The 17261-nt window shown below is 30.3% G+C and overlaps 2 protein-coding genes across 2 annotated transcripts in view; one reads left to right on the top strand and one right to left on the bottom strand.

Annotated features, from left to right (window-relative positions):
- Suv3 (Suv3 helicase) overlaps positions 1-17261 on the top strand; it is a 254617-nt gene that overhangs the window by 26791 nt on the left and 210565 nt on the right. The window lies entirely within an intron of this gene.
- LOC136776413 (uncharacterized) lies at positions 12475-13611 on the bottom strand. Its single transcript, XM_066731924.1, has 3 exons — positions 13442-13611; positions 13041-13165; positions 12475-12945 (listed from the first exon to the last, which is right to left on the bottom strand). Exons 1-3 carry the CDS (start codon positions 13509-13511, stop codon positions 12748-12750), a joined length of 393 nt encoding a protein of 130 aa, XP_066588021.1. The 5' UTR covers positions 13512-13611; the 3' UTR covers positions 12475-12747.

Here is a 17261-nt window from a genome sequence, read left to right as displayed (position 1 = left end):
TTATTATGACCAACAAAATTACAAGTATTTATAATCTTTATGAAAACTTTTTTTTATAATTTTGAGAAACCGAGTTTGTAGCGCGCTTCAGTACAGTGAAAAGAGTCAATTTAATCTCTACAAAAAAGCTCATATTCCTAATAGTTTGGAAGAAAACTTGAATGAGTGTTAGAGTCGCTCAATGCATCCCCTTAAGTTCCCTGCTCTTGAGTCCGGGATGTAGGCGTCTGAACAGATATGAGACGGGATCGGGACTTGCGACGTTGAAACGGAAATGGTCGGGATGTCCGATGCCCTGAAATAAGCCCCATCCGAGTGTCAACCGGCGGGACCTCTCTGGATGACGTAGTCGGAGTGGAGTGCCTATGGCATGCCTCCCCAATGAACCGAGGTCACGCAGCTCGTAAGTAGCCTCCTTTTGGTTTTGGCAAATATTTAAGGATCCAACATTTCCCCGTCAACGGGCCGGACCTGTCACCTGAGAAGATACCTAGTTTAGACTATATCCAGGAACTCCATTTCTCCCCGCTCCTTGGGTGATAGTTATGATTGTGCGTGTGGGACAATATTGTATGGTATGAGTGTGTATGTTATTATTGAGAGTAATAATAAGGGGAAATACCAAGTCTAATGTTACTTTCCTTTGTACACATTTCAGTTGGACGAATTAAAAAGCTTCGGTTATTTTCCCTAGAAAGTATGTTGTCTATTTTATTTCAGCAGCATCTATATTAAAAGTATCATACAAGTTGTTTCTCGAGTATTCTCCTAAGCTTGCCCCTCTTCTTTACCTTCGGGGACTGACCAACGCTGCAAAAATTAGCAAGTAGAGATTTTGTTTCAAAGGCACGGTCACAATAACAGATCTGGCGCCGAACAATATTTCTATTATTAATTTCGATTCAACCCCCCTTATGGGGTTCGTAAACGCCTGAGAAATGAACTCTACACGATTTTATACGGTAATATGGATCTCCATAAGGACGGAAAATATTGTCCATCATAAGCTATAGTGTTTTCTGGAAATTTCGACCTAAGAGGAGAGCTTGAAGGATTTCTTTCAGGATTCATTGTACTTTGTCGTTTTTAAAAATTCGATTTTTTTTTTGCATTTTTTGAAATAATATATATTCAAGAATATGGCGCAGATATTGATGATTAGGCTTAAGTTATTTTGGGCGATTTTCCTCCTTGTTAAAACTTTAAACGTGTTTTTTTTTAAGCATTTCTAAGGCTCGCGTTGATGAATTTTTTGAAACTGTTGAACCGATTTGTTTGTAATTTTTACATGTTCGTTACATCTGTGACTGGCTATGTCGCAAACCAGGATTATTTCAAAATTTTTATTTATAATATTTTTCCTAGTTTGAACGGTGAAGATAGAGCCTCCTCCTTTTCGTTATTTCTTGTTTAAATATCACCTATTTTCTTATATATGCACGTACAGTAAACAGTGCGGTTTAGGCATACACAAGGACATATTGCATCCAAAGCCGTGCCAATTTTTTTTGTTAGATGGCCTGTTTTCTAGAAAACATTAACGGCGCTCATATACAAACTTCTTGTGGATTATCAGTTACCTATTATGTTTAGACTCTTAGCAATGTATAAAAAAAATTTGAAAAAAATTTTCATATATTTTAAGAATATATTTTAACACCCAACAAGTTTTATGTCTATATCTATGATAGGATATCAAAAAAAAATTTATAAACAGTCTTTTTTTGTGGGGTCTAAAGTAGAATGATCCTTTAAGGGGTTACGTGCAGTTATTTTGCAAAAAAAAGTTTATATTTATTCAATGTAATTTATTTTTCAGAGTTTCCTTACTCTTTAATATATAGCAAACAAAGTTCATATTAAAACAATCTTTAATAAGTAGATATTAATATGATTATAAAAAGAAATAATTTTTACGATATCAGGTATTGATCTGAGTGGCCTTTCGTGAAAGATTTTTTACGGTGAGCAGAATTTCTCAATACTAGATCATCTGCGACAAAAGTCAAAATAAATTTCGACAGTAGAATATTTTCTCCGGATTCTGATCGAAGGATATTAAAAAATAATATATAAATAGGAACAAAAAGACGCGGACTCTCAAGGGGTCGCCCTGTGTGACGGCCAATTTTGTTGCTTTTTTTTTTCGGGAATTTTTTTTTACGAGCAATAAAAAGATACAAGTTTTTAATTTTTACTATATATTTATTGATATTTAGACAATAATGTGGATTTTTTTATTGTAAAATCATTAATATATGTGTGGCACTACTCCGAATTCATATATGTTGAAAATCCGACGTCGATGGTCTCCACGATTCCGGTTGATTGGCTTGTCTGAAATTAAAAAATTAAACGACATTTTAATCTGTAAAGTTGTAGCTATAGCGCAAACTAGGATCTTTTTTAAATATAGAGAATTGATTAATTGACATGGTTTTGAAAAAAAAGATTTGATTTCTCACGTTTTTTTTTTTATTATTTTCTTAGTTTAAAAAACGGATAGGAATTTTTAAGTTTTTTTAGTTGGCGTTATATCTAAAAATGTACTGAAGATATCATTTAAATTTCAAAGTAATTGCTCAAGCTCTCTTTATACATATATCTTGAAAAGTCTCAAGTAGCAAAGAGAAGAATCACGATAAGACGGGTACGCTCCTTCAGGTTCAGCAGCTAGATATTGCCCTGACTAGCTGCTCTTCTAACAGCTATAACTTTTTAAAGACTTCGAATATAAGAAAACTACTTCAACAACATATGTTGCATATGCTTAGGAACAAATTTATTAAAAGAAAAGAAATTGATTTTTTGAAACTTTCACACGGGGACCTCCTTAAAAATGACAATAGACTTATTATTAAAAGGGAAAAATATATTTTTAGTTAAGAAAAAAAATATTGAAGATAATAAGAAATCCATCGGTCCCAGGGCCTTTATTTTTATTCCTAAAAAGTACAAGTAAAATTTGAAAGCTAAAGGTTGTGCTGTTTTCTAGTAATCTTGCTCACTTTTTTGAAAAATGTTATTTCGTGAAAATTGCAGTTAAAGTTTTCAGTTTCAATTTCATTATGACAATATATATATTTTTCAATGTAAATGGTGTCATATACCCCAGGCCCATATAGAGTAGCTTCCACTAAAATTGTTGTGTAATATATATGTATGATAACATTAGTTGATGATGGGAGCTCATATTCAGGATCTTGATTACCGTGAAAAGATGAGACGAAGCACACCTCTCTTAATCATTTTTTACAGGCGCATTAATTTCAGTTAACGTCTTTTTTTCTTCTAATCCGTTCAGAGTTAATTCCGTTTTATAATGCCCCTTAGAGAAGTCAGAGCAACAATATCTAAATAAAATTACTGGTGTTACATAAACACATTTTTACTTCTTCAATTTTTGCGTACCTGAAACCAAAACCATTACAAAGAAAGTGGTGTCAGAAGTAGGATGATCAATTTTTCCTTGAAAATTAGTTGATATAATTCTCAAAATGCTGGGGGACCATCAAGTAGTTAAGAATAGTGAACACCAAGTATACGAACTCGTTAAGACAATGATCAGAGCGTCCATTACAAGCATCAGAGCCTCTATATAAATCAACTAAGCATCCAAACAATCATCAAAGCAATATTGCGTATTCAGTTAAAAAACAAATCATCCGAAGTAACCATCGGAAGTTCCAGATTAATCATTAGAGCATCCAAATACAATAAAGACATCTGGAGAACACTATACAGCACTTAAATCGAACAATACTGCAGTCGCTATTGATTCGTCACATCAACTTATATCAATGAAAATCAAACCTACTGAAATGCTAGCGATATTATTATTGTAAGTTGCTATTCTAATTTTATTATTACAAATTTTGTATTAAAGAAATTACCAAGATGAATAATGCTAGTGCTGAATGTAACTCGCTGCAGAGCATACGAATAGTATAAATCGAAAAATTACTCAGTACTTTTAATGGCGATAAATTAAAAGTATATGAGTTCTGCGATAACTGCGATAAAGCTAATTCCTTAGTAAGAGCAGCTGATAGAGATAATTTTTGCTATTATTCAGACTAAAATCACTGACAATGCTAGAGCCTTATAAGAAATAGTACGTTCGATGGTTGGCGATCCTTGCGAGTTCATTTATTGGATGTATATTCCGAAAGAAGATCACAAGGACAATGGTAGTTAGAATTATTTTCTTGCAGACAGAATGGTGATAAAGACGTAATGTCCTATTCAAATAAAGCTGAAAATTGTCTTATAAAATTAACTAACTCTTTGGATGAATCTCTGACAGCAGCCGAACATGTTGATAATATTAAACTCTTACAATCTCAAGCTCTTAATCTATTTGTCATGGGCTTGATTAAAAATATCGCAATAATCGTTCAATCACAACATCCTGAAATGCTAGAAGAGATTGTTCAATACGCTTTAGCTGAAGTAGCTGAATTTAAAACAAAGCACGAAATTGCCATATATCAAAACATAAGTTACAAATCCCATAAGTATTGTATCAATTATAGTAAACCAGGTCATATTATCGTAGAATGCTATTACAAAAATAATAGAAGGCATAATTATAGTAATACGCGCATTAGATAAATACGAAATCTAAACCAACATAACGGAGCAAATCAAGACCGAAACCAGTAACGCAGTTCTATAAATCAGTATCAAGGTCGAAATCAAAATCAAAATGTACCTCGTAATAATTCTAATGACTATAATAGAAGTTATCATGAAAGATCCAGATTTAATCCAAATATTTTTTACAACTATTGTAAGAAAACCGGTCATTCAGTATCTCTGAATGTCGGATAAAAGGAATACAAAAATAATCGTGATAGATTCTCGCGTGATAATTCCCGAAATCAAGCGCGATCACACACACAGCCTTTTACAACACATTCAAGCTCTTTTCCTGCAAACTCATCGTCTTTAAACTCCTCACATTCCCCTGTAACCACTACACCGATGAATCTAAATGTAATGCAGGCGGAGTACAATCTTTAATCGGTGTCACTCCCCATATAAAATTACCATTATTAGAAGCTAAACAAGGTTCTTTGTCAATGCTTTTAGACACAGGTGCAGATGTATGAATTATTAAATTGTCAAAATTAAAAGGCGAACCTCTAATTTTTAAATGCTATAGAAGAGCTTTAATGGGTTTATCAGACACACACACACACGTTATATGGTTCTGTATAATTCTTTCAATTCAATATTTTATTAAAAAAGGCTGTTCACCATGTAAATTAGTGTAATATCTACAAAGAATTTAATTCATTACAACAAAAAATATTTATTCCAAATAAAAAAATATGCAATTGATTTAAAGAAACTTATGTTGAATAAATATTCATTTTTGACCATTAAATCATTTCATTGTTATACCTGACATTTATTTAACTTGATTAAATAAATTTTGAAGCAAATAAATTTTCAGCAAATAAACTATTTACTTCTTCTAAACAAATTTTTTTCTCAGTTTAGCAACATTAGTAACTAGCGAGTCTCGCAAGTTTAGATGAGGGGTTAGGGAGGGGAAATTTCCGTAGGTTCGGAAAGTGATCGTTTAGAGGTAACTTTTATATAAGAATTGTTCGGAATTAATGTGAAATCATTCATTTACATTTCAGTTTGTTTGATTCAAATAGCTTTTAAATGAAAATCAAACATATATTATCTCTAAATTAAAAAAAATGTTTCAGGGAAATATTAAATATATTTATAATTAAGAAATATTTGAATTTACTCGTAACGAAAATAAATAATTAATTAAAATGAAAACTATTCGTTTGAAGTATAAACTTCGTTTATTTTGTGGAAATAAACTGATTTCATTTGAAAGCAATTTAAAAAGATTTTAGTTTAAACAAATATTAATTCTCACTAAACGAATATAAGTTTATATGTAGTAAATGTAATATTTTAAAGCAATTGTTTCATTCGTTTGAATTAAACATATAGTAGTTGCAAACAAATGCAATATGTTTTAATTCAATATATATATATATATATATATATATATATATATGTATATGTTTTTGATTAAGTATAACTGTTGTCTTACATTGAGTACAAAGTTCATTTGATGTATACCAAAAATATTTACAGTCCACAATTGTTCGCTTGATGCAAATAACATTTTTTGTTTTAAAAATATGTGTTATTGAATACAGAAATTTATGACAATGTTTTCCAGTTATTTCATATGAGTATTAAGTTTCATTAATCGAAACAAATATATATTTAGAAGTGAGAAATTTATTGTTTCCTAATTTTAACAAAATGAATTTTCAGCGAAATAATTTGTCTTTTCTATTAAATGAATATTAATTTGAAATTAAATAAGAAGTTACTTTTGCCTTGTGATCATATATTTAATTGAAGACAAAACATATTTCATTCATTCAATAACACAATGATTTCGCACAAAGAAATATTGATTTATCTAGTTCAAATATTTATCACTTATATATTTTCATAATACAAATAATTTTGTTGTTTGAAGCAAATAAATAAATATTTTAATGAAAATATTATTTTTTTGCCGTGAGAGTTCCTTCTAAATGAATCAGTTTATTTCAATCAAATGAAAAAAGTTTTCATTTCAATTAAATATTTTTTTGAATTTATTAAATTTGCATATTTATTTAATTCAATTGTATCGTATATTTGACTTAAACAAATTTATTTATTTTAATTTATTATTCGCTTGATTATAATAAAAATTATTAGATTGAAATAAATGAAAATCTAAACAAACGCTTTTATTAAATCCAAACGATTTTTTCCCTCAGTGATAGTAAATAAAGGTGCATACAAAGCAATTATATTCATCTAATAACAATTAGTACAGATCAATGTTTCATAGCAGCTTTTAAAATTTTTTGATTCTAAGTATATAACCGATTGCAGTAGGACTTTTGAAAAATACTTAGTATATTATCTTTTACAAAAACGTATATATAGATGGTGAGGTATTTAATACGTCCCAGAGCACAGGTACAAAAAACACGTGCCTCTTCACCTATAAAATATATTCAAATTTTGTATTCACTGAGGGAGAAAACCATCACAATTTAACGAATATTCATTACACTGAATTAAATATGTGCATTCAATACACGCAATGATAAAATTTATTTAAATTTAATGAAATCATTTCGATAAAAAAAATCATTTTTATGAAATATTCTTTTGAATGGAAAAAATAGTAACTTGAAAAATATAAATATTAAATCACTATTATAACATAATTGTTACAATGAAACGAATATTTACTCCCTTCATAAAGCGTGTTCTTCCGCCTTGCAAAGATTCATTCCCAAATATGCAAAAATTGTTTTCAACAAGTAAATAATCACTCCAATGGAATAAATGTTCATTTAAAACAGAATCATATTCAATGGTGCGAATGAATATATTTTCCAACGAAAGAAATATTTAATTCCTTGAAGCGAATTTTAACTTGAAACGCTGAATTATGAAATCACAAAGAAAAATTATGTCGTTAAATAAAACGCATATTTATTCCCTTCATAAAGTGTGTTCTTCCGCCTTACAAAGATTAATTTCGAAATATGCAAAAATTGTTTACAACAAGTAAATAAACACTCCAATGGAATAAATGTTCATTTAAAACAAAAACATATTCAACGATGCGAATGAATATATTTCCCAAGGAAAGGGATGTTTAATTTCTTGAAGTGAATATTAACTTGAAACGGATAATTATTTCATCCATTGAAACAATTATTTGTTTCGATCAAACAAATATTTATTCCCTTCAAATCTAGTGTTTTAAAAAAAGAAATACATTTTCTGTTAAATATGTAGAAATTATTCAATCTAATGTTCTCTACAGCATTACTTGAATTAATTTGGAATTATTAGTTTTCTCCCTTCGTCTTTTCCAGTTTTCGCGATATTATATTTTTTGCATCAGTGTCTCTTACGGAAAGAGAGTTCCTTCCTTCTCTTTTATATTCTCTTCTTCATGAGGTAGAAGCATCTTTCTGGATATTTATGTTACTTTTGTGTTCGATATTTCAACTTAACTTATACGTTGATACTTACAGTCGGTTTTAGTTTGTTTGGAAAGAACATATTTTTAATTTGATCGGATTAATGAGATTATATTAAATTATATGAAATAAATACATTAATTCAATATACATATAAGATGGAGTTACCTATGATACTCGCTTGAGAGTATTCTCGTCATATCCTTTGTATACTAATAGCACATTTTTCTATCACTAACGAGAAAGTCCTGATGCGTTCTAAGTTCCTGTGCAACCTGGTGTTCCAGTGTGGAATTATAATCTAAACAAATCATTTGTTTGAATTACAAATGATATATTTGTTGTTAATACTTAATTAATTGTGTTTATTACACCCGTAATTCAATTTGAAGAAACAATTTATTTCAAATAAACAACATATCGAATTAAGCGTAGAGTTAATTAGTTACATTATTCTTATATTTCACATTTTTTTGGATCAATAAATTAATTTATTTGAATGAAAAAAATTAAAATTTCATATCAATCAACCAATACTAACAATTGTTTATATGTATTGTTTAATTCTGTGAAATAAAGATTTGCAAATACACACATTGTTAACTAATAGGACCAATTGGTATTTTTTTCTGTACATTCGCCAATTCAATTAATGTACAAAATATTTGTTAACTTCCAATTTTCATAATTAAAGTATAATTAATCTGTTTTTTAAAAAAGATTTATTTACTATGTATATGAAAGTTACGTAATTATAAAAGTTTTTATATTAATACATAACATTATCACTGGTTATACACTTGTTTATATTTTCAAGAAAAACGGAAACTTCTCATATTCTGTATTAAATTATAGGTGACTTACTATCAGCCAAATGTAACCTAAATAATCTATAATTAAGTGCTTATAGTAAGAATCGCAACGATTAAAATAATTAATTGCATTTATTTCTTTCATGTGTGTAAAAAATAAACAACTCATTATTTGTTATAATTATTTTGTTTCTTTGTAAATCCCTCAGCCTCTAACGATTTGTTTAATACTCAATAGAAAATAAATGTAACGTTTTTTAAAAAGAAAAAGAAAACTTGTTATATACCTATTGCAAGTGAACTTCTTTGCAAAAATAAGCTCCAAAGCTTGAGATTTGCAATGCTATTCTACAAAATGTTTGAAAAATTGCACACACACAAAAGTTATTTTTAAAATTAAAATGTATTACCATTACATTTTTCATGAAATCGTTAGAGCAATCCCATAAAAAACAAGCTTCGCTTGTAAAAAAAGGACAGCAAGTACATAAGTCATATCTAGCATGATTAAAATATAGTAATATAAAATATTTTAATTAAAAAAAATAGTGAAATACAAATGTAAGGCAAGTATAAATTTTTACCATGGCGAAAATTGAAATTTGGAAAAAAGTAAATAGTAATACAAAAATTACTTGCCGTGCCCGTAATATTCATGTGTAAGTCACTATCTTGCTATATAAGCGTTGCTTCTCGTAAGTTAAAAATGTGGCTATTTAATACGATTGCATACCATGGGCCCGGCAAGTAATTTTTGTATTACTATTTACTTTTTTTCAAATTTCAATTTTTGCCATGGTAAAAATTTATACTTGCCTAACATTTGGATTTCACTATTTTTTTTAATTAAAATATTTTATATTGCTATATTTTAATCATGCTAGATACGACTTAAGTACTTGCCGTCCTTTTTTTACAAGCGAAGCTTGTTTTTTTGGGATCTTAGAACGTTTCGTAAGAATATAGGAATTAAAACTAAAAATTGTTTTAACTAATTCAATCTAACAAAATATTTTCCAATATTCTCATCGTTCCATAATGTAAAGCTCCAATTCGAGATATTTATTTATTAATCTATTAAATAAAAGACGAAATATTACAATGATGAGTTCTTATCATAATTACGCTTTTAGAAGCATTTAACATAGGATTCAATGATTGTTTGAATTATATTTTCAATATCTTATACCCAAAATCACCTTAAAACCTTTCGTTTTCAAAAATTTGTTTCTAATTTTACCTTTAAATCCATCTTTTTTCTTAGGTGTTACTCTCACTATCACCTTTGCATTATGGCTCTTTCCCTGCTAAACTAGTGACATTTATATATTCTTTTAATAAATATAAACTTGAAAATATATACCACTTAATGCAAGGAAGCCTATGTTTTTTAGGTACACTGCTTTTAGTTTCCTGAAATTACACACTGTATGTTCTATTACATGTGAAATATTGAAAATATGAATTCCTTTTATATTTACACATTTACATGAGTTTATTACAATTTTCATCAACTATGTTATTTCTAATTCCAAAGTTGTATGCCCAAAATCACCTGCAGGCACTTCACTCTCAAGGATGTTCTTATAAATTAACTCATATATTTATCCATCATTTTCTTAGCTGTTACCCTCAACATCAACTTTGAATTATGGCACTTTCTCCAGCACACTTAGTGTCATTTATATTTTCTTTTCATTAATATAAACTAGGAAATATACCCAATTTATACAATAGATGCTTCCTTTTATCAAATATACAGCTTTCAGTTTCCTAATTTTATTCACTGTATGTCTCATCACATGTAAAATATTGCAATCATGAATTCTTTTCATGTTTACACATCTACATGATTTTATTATATTTTTCATCAACTATGTGATTTCTAATTCCAAAGTTGTATGCCCAAAATCACCTCCAAGCCTTTCACTATTAAAATTTGGCTTTCAAATTTTTTAATTTCTTCACTTTTTCCTTAGGTTTAACTCTCAACATTAACTTTGCATTATGGCTCTTTCTATGGTAAACTGGAATCATTTCTGACTTCTTTTATTAAATATTACAGCTCAAGCCTGCACATTGACACACATTAAACAAGTTATTGTAATTCAATCTGCAATAAAATCTCAATAAGTACCAAAAAATATATTACATATTATATTATAAAAATCAGTCTTATTCTTATAAAAAATTAAATTTGGATAATTTTTTTGGAGATAATAATTTTTTTCTATTCTTATGAAGGAGGCGTAAATAAATATTTGGTGTTAATACTTTTTTATACTATAATTAAATATTAAATAACGATTAGAAAATATTCATCTACTTTTCTTTAATCGTAGTAATAAGAAAGTTTTATATTGTCTCCTAGAAAATTGTTTATATATATGATATAACCTATCGGTGAGTATGTTCCACATCAGTTTAAAGAAAAAAAAGATAAACATGCATTTTGTTAATGATTTCAATACCTGGAAGTTTAGCATATGATTTTCAAATACCTTAACAGTTTCTTGCAATTAATATGATCCTGATAATCACCAATGCACATAAATGTTGAAGGTATATTTCTCCTTGGCACAGTATTGAAGATATGTAAATATTAATCTTACTTTATCCAGACAGCTCTATCTTCAATAATGAAAATAGAAATGTTCTATTTATTTTATCTGAAAAAGAAATTTCACAAAATACCACAAATCATATAACCTCTTGTATTCTAAAATAGTGTTTTACTTATCTAATAATTATCGACTCCTTATGTCATTATTATTCGAATTTATTTTAGCTTTTTAATAATTAAACTCATTCACTAACATAACGATGAACATTCTCACTGCATTAAATATAGATAACCTTACATTACTATTGACAGTTAACAAGTCGCCGGATTAGTTATATCGATTACATCGATTTATTTGCAAGTTCACAACTATAGTTTCGTCGTTGAGTGTAGTTTGTTGGAAGCGATGTGAAAATGACGTCACTTTCCTTAGCGGCCAACTTCAGCCCGAGACATACAGAACTCGGGAAAAGAGAAGGAAGAAGAATTTCAATTTCGGCATATATATAGCTAACAGAGTATGAGATCTCTGGATTGCTTGAACTGATTTTAATGTTTATGGGCTCAAATGAAAGGGTTTTCAAAACCATTTTAAGTAAAGCTTCACTTGAATCATGACAATTGATCATTCATAGAAATAAATTGGTTTGCAAATTGGAACGGCTAAACTTGCTATATAAGTTACACGGTAGTGCTCGGCGGTATAGATATGTCATTATGTACTTTTATATATACTTGCCGTCGAGACACTACCGTGTCTCTTGATTAGTTTACCCTTTGTAATTATAGATTTATTTGTTCGTGAATCTTGATGTTCAATAGGCTGAATGTAATATTTATCTACGTATTCGGAAGGAAAGGAATTAATGATTTTTTGTGCTAATACCTGTAAATCCCTATTTGTTAATCTAAAAAAAGAAATGAAGATGTAGGTAATAAATTGATGTTAGAGTTTTATTAATAATACTCAATTTAGCTTCAAAAGTCTCAGTGAATTTATGTTTGGATATATGCCCAGCTATACTATTGCGCAGAGTAATGAAGATATATAAAAGTTAACATTGATAAAAATGGATATCTAAATACTATTATTTTCATAACTTATAACAGCGTAAATTTAATAACACTTTATACTTAAATGTGTATTACACTTAGCAATTATAGCTGTAAGTATATATTTATATAAATACACCAATCAAAGAATCTTGGTACTTCACATGATTTTATGAGAGGAATTTGACATATGTACTACTTTATATATACTTCTTTGAGATCTTTAAAACTGCTGGCATTAAAATATCCACTACAATATTTCTAGTTTTACTAGTTAGCACTTTTTGCTTCTATAGCTCTTGATAATCCCTTTTCCTTTTAAAGTTTTATTTAAAATTGTTTCTACGTTTAAGGATTGTACAAAAAAATCTTTTTCATTTGTAAAGCAGTCTTGCCTCTGTACATCAAAATTTTCTTTATCGGAGAGCACTTCATCTCCACTTATTTCCAACTCCTCTTCGATTGCTTGATTCTATATTGAAACAAAATAATTCAAATATATATTTTTCTTCGTACATAAAATTCTGTTTGTTTTATTCTCTCTATGTAAAATAAAAATTTATTTACCTTTGTAGTATCTGAAATCTCTTTCCACTTTTCTATAAAACTAAGTCGTGGTCCTACTTTAGGTATGAACTCCTTGATGAGATTTAAATTTAAGTGTTTTAAAGTGCATTCATTGATTTCATTCTCTGCGAATAAATGTTAGATACTTATTATTATAGGTTGAGAGTCCAATAAAGGGAATCAAATAAAATTAATATATATCTTCTTTCTGACACAGTTTGCAATGCTCCGTTGAATTGAAATAAAGTCTGGATTGTAGGAATTGCATAACACTTTTTCAGAATTTAAAAAATTACATTATTATAATAGCACATGGTGGTTACCCCATCTGATTTAAAAACGTATTTGTACAAAGTGGTACAACTTAAAAACAAGTAAATATTATAAAACCATTAATTTACCTGAAAAAATTGGAATTAAATCTTCCAGGTTCCATTGTAGCAGCTTTTCTCTTGTAAATTCATCAGCCATTATTGCTAGCGATATATCGAGAGAAAAATGTAATGAATATTCTTTCGATTTTAATACAATCAGAGATTGAAATTATTCGTACGATAGTTGCACTATAACTGTTGTTTCATTCTGCCACATTATCCACAAATTACATGTAGAAAGTGACTAATTGCTGCACAATTTCTTGATATCATAAACCAAGTACCAAAAAGCAATTGCAAAATGGCTGTTTTATTCCGTTCTTCTAGAAAGTGCTTTCGAGCTTCGTAGTCCCGGTAGAGTAATAGCAACAACATATAAGCACATGGCGAAGTAGGGTAGGGGGGGGGGGACGGAAGACGTATCAAATGGATGGATCAAGCGAGTCGCCGTAGGCGACGAAGCTTGATCAAGATTATGCTGAGGGTCTCGTTCGAAAGATCACTTGGTAGTACCGCTAGAGTACGCAGATGTCGCCACAAAGTTTAGCCCTTTCTATAACTCTTTTATCTATGGTGGATTGACGGTGCTGCCGCTTCGCGCCAACTAACCCCGTGTCTCTGACTGCTTCGTCATAAGTTTAGAGCTTTCAAAATCACTTAAGGGTGGGAAACAGTAACCACATTTCTTGTGGTTCTGTAAAAAGAAAAGGATTTTTATTTTTGGGTAGGGAGTGATCTTTCGAACGAGACCCTCAGCATAATCTTGATCAAGCTTCGTCGCCTACGGCGACTCGCTTGATCCATCCATTATGCTTCGTGTCTCGTTCTCAGATCACTTGGTAGATGTTTAGAGTCTTCCTTGTTTGTTTGTTTTTTTTTTTTTTTTTTATTTGTCCAAACATGTTATAATTATGGTTATAAAATTCAAACACATCTTAATTATTACTTATCGAAATATCATTTCTTAAAACTACTGCCCTGGCAAATTCGTTCTTGTCCTTGACAATGGGCCTGTTATAAAAGCGATTGAAAACTGTCGATTTTTCTGACCAACCCGCTAATCTTTTTATTATACTAATGCTTACTCCTCTTTTTAACGCTGCAGATGTTGCTGCATGACGCAAATTATGTGGTGTAAACTCTCTATCTACTCCACACCTAATTAAGAAGGATCTTAACCATCTACTTAATGTATCCTTCGATGCCTTTCTGAAGGGTTTAGTCGTGGTTAAAAATAGGCTATCACAATCTCCTCTGAATTCTTTAGTCACCTTCAAATATTCATTTATTGTCTTAACCACACACAATTGAGGCCTTTCCGAAAACTCGGGTAATACCAGCAGTGGTTGACCGACGCCTATCCCAGAATTTTTTACTCTCTGCGGTATTTTTATTTCATATCCACTGTTAGTTCTAACTATGTTAGAAATTTTTATTAACGATATAGTCTGCTTTCTATGTGCCGTTATTAACGCTAATAAGACTATTAATTTATTAGTTAAATCTGGCAGACTTAGTTCTTCTAATGGATATAATTTTTCTAATTCTAGAATTACTGGGTCTAAATCATATATCTTATCATATTTAGGCTTCGACGGCTTAACATTGTACATCCCCTTGAGCAGCCTACTTATCACCGCATTCTTGCCCACCTTTTCACCTAATATTAGGGATAAAGCCGCTCTACATGTGTTAATCGTGCTAAACGACGCACCACTAGCATGTTTCTTACATAGAAAATCAGCTACAGATTCAATCTTAGGATTATAGATTTTCGTATTAATATTCTGACAATATTTTGCCCACTCTACCAGAAATCTGGAATATTGTTTTAACGTGGTATCAGAAATTGACTGAATCAGTACCTCAATCGTTTCCCTTCCGAATCCTTGTCTCAGGTAAGCCTGCCTGATAATTGTCCTGCCATCAATCTCATTTTTGATGCCAATGGATGTCGAATTGACCTACATACCGACAATAATATATTATCATCTGGTAAAAACAAAATTGGTTTTCCTACCAGCATATCATTCCATAAAGGGTACCAAGTCTGTGATGGCCAAAATGGCGCTATTACAATGCCCTGTGCCTGTTCGCTTTTTATTTTCTGTAATGTCCGTAACAACAATGAGAACGGAGGAAATGCGTAGAATTTAAACTCCTTCCATGATACCGTAAACGCGTCTACACAATAAGCCCCAGAATCTAATTTCCAAGAAATATATCGATTACATTTCTTATTTTCCCTAGAAGCAAACAAATCTATGTCTATTTCACCAAAATCCTTACAGACTTTCCTAAATGCCCAATCAGCTAATTCCCATTCAATGTCGATATGATTTGCCCGTGATGCTGCATCTGCTTCTTCATTTTCTTTTGACGCTATATATGAAGCAAAAATCCAAATGTCCCGTCTCTCGCAAAATTGCCAAATCTCTCTGGAGATTTGGTTTAACTTGGGATATTGTACACCTCCCATTCTGTTCACGTATGATACTGCCGTTGTGTTATCGATACGCAACAATATTTCACAATTGTGTTTATTTCTTGCAAATATTCTTAGTCCATAAAACGCCGCTACTAATTCCAAATAATTAATGTGTTCTTTGAGTTGAACTACATTCCACGTATCGAAAATAATTTCACCTTCACAAGCTACGCCCCAACCCGAATTTGAAGCATCTGAGAAAATTTCCAACTCAAACTCGTATCGTCTTATTTTATTGTGACTAGTCAGGACTTTATCTTCCCACCAATCCAAGTCTGTCGACAAAGATAGTGGAATAATCATGCTAGATGAATATTCTAGGTTGTTTCTTAGTAGCCATAAATATTTAGCTCTTTCTAATTTCTTTGAGTATAACCACCCATATTGAATGGCCGGACAAGCCGCAATAATACATCCCACTAATCTCGCAAATTCTCTAATAGTGCAGATTTTTCTGTTTTTCATTTCTCTTAACAGTGATACAATTTGGAATCTTTTAGTCTCTGGTAATTCTATTGTCATATTTGACGAATTCAAGATAAACCCAAGAAACTGACAAGTTCTACTGGGAATTAAATTACTTTTATGTTCATTAATTATAAAGCCCAAAGATTCCAGCATTTTCCTAGTTACAATTAAGTTCCTTAAACAGTCTTCATAATTATTACCAAAACACAGCCAGTCATCTAAGTATACTACCGATATTAGACCATTTTTTCTTAGATTATTTATTAGTGGTTTCATAATTTTAGTAAATAACCATGGGGCTACATTCAGTCCAAAAGGAATACAGTTCCATTGGTACCTGTTATTGTTCCAATCAAAACAAATGTATTTCTGACTAGATCTATGTAAAGGAATTAAAAAATAAGCGTCCTTGAGATCCAGAGATCCCATAAAACAACCTCTCGATACTAATTTTATCGCTGTCCTAAAATCTTCCATTTTAAAATGTTGGGTTGGAATGAATTTATTCAAACCCTTCAAATTTAATACAAATCGCATCTTTCCATTAGGCTTTGCAACCAAAAATTACGTCGAAACAAATTGTTCTTTTAATTTCTTAACTTTACTAATAGCTCCTAACTCTAACAATTTAGTCACTATATCCCCTATTAAAGGTTCATCCTTTCTATTGAGGCAACCTTGCCTAGGAACTCTATTTTGAACAGGTTTCTCATTAAATTCTATTTTATACCCTTTTAGACATTGAATGACGAATGGATCATCCGTTATTTCTAACCAATTATTAATAAAATATTGTAATCGTCCAGCTATGCGACTGACCGTTAAAATTTCTTCGTGTTCGATGCGCTGGTTACATTCTGAAGCGTCTGATCGTTCTGCGCTCGATTTTGA

This window comes from Prorops nasuta, unplaced genomic scaffold (assembly GCF_024137725.1).
Source record: "Prorops nasuta isolate Cenicafe-Biocafe unplaced genomic scaffold, Cenicafe_Pnas_1.2 PNAS00009, whole genome shotgun sequence".
NCBI lineage: Eukaryota > Metazoa > Arthropoda > Insecta > Hymenoptera > Bethylidae > Prorops > Prorops nasuta.
Note: the sequence above shows the minus strand (reverse complement) of the source record. Positions and strands in the feature narration are given on the sequence as shown.

Excerpts from the sequence above, each read along its gene's own strand:
- LOC136776413 (XM_066731924.1), bottom strand. The coding sequence starts at position 13,511 with ATGGCTGATGAATTTACAAGAGAAAAGCTGCTACAATGGAACCTGGAA. Across the intron at positions 13,166-13,441 it reads TTTAATTCCAATTTTTTCAG|AGAATGAAATCAATGAATGC; the intron begins GTAAATTAATGG and ends ATTTATTCGCAG. Across the intron at positions 12,946-13,040 it reads AGATTTCAGATACTACAAAG|AATCAAGCAATCGAAGAGGA; the intron begins GTAAATAAATTT and ends GTTTCAATATAG.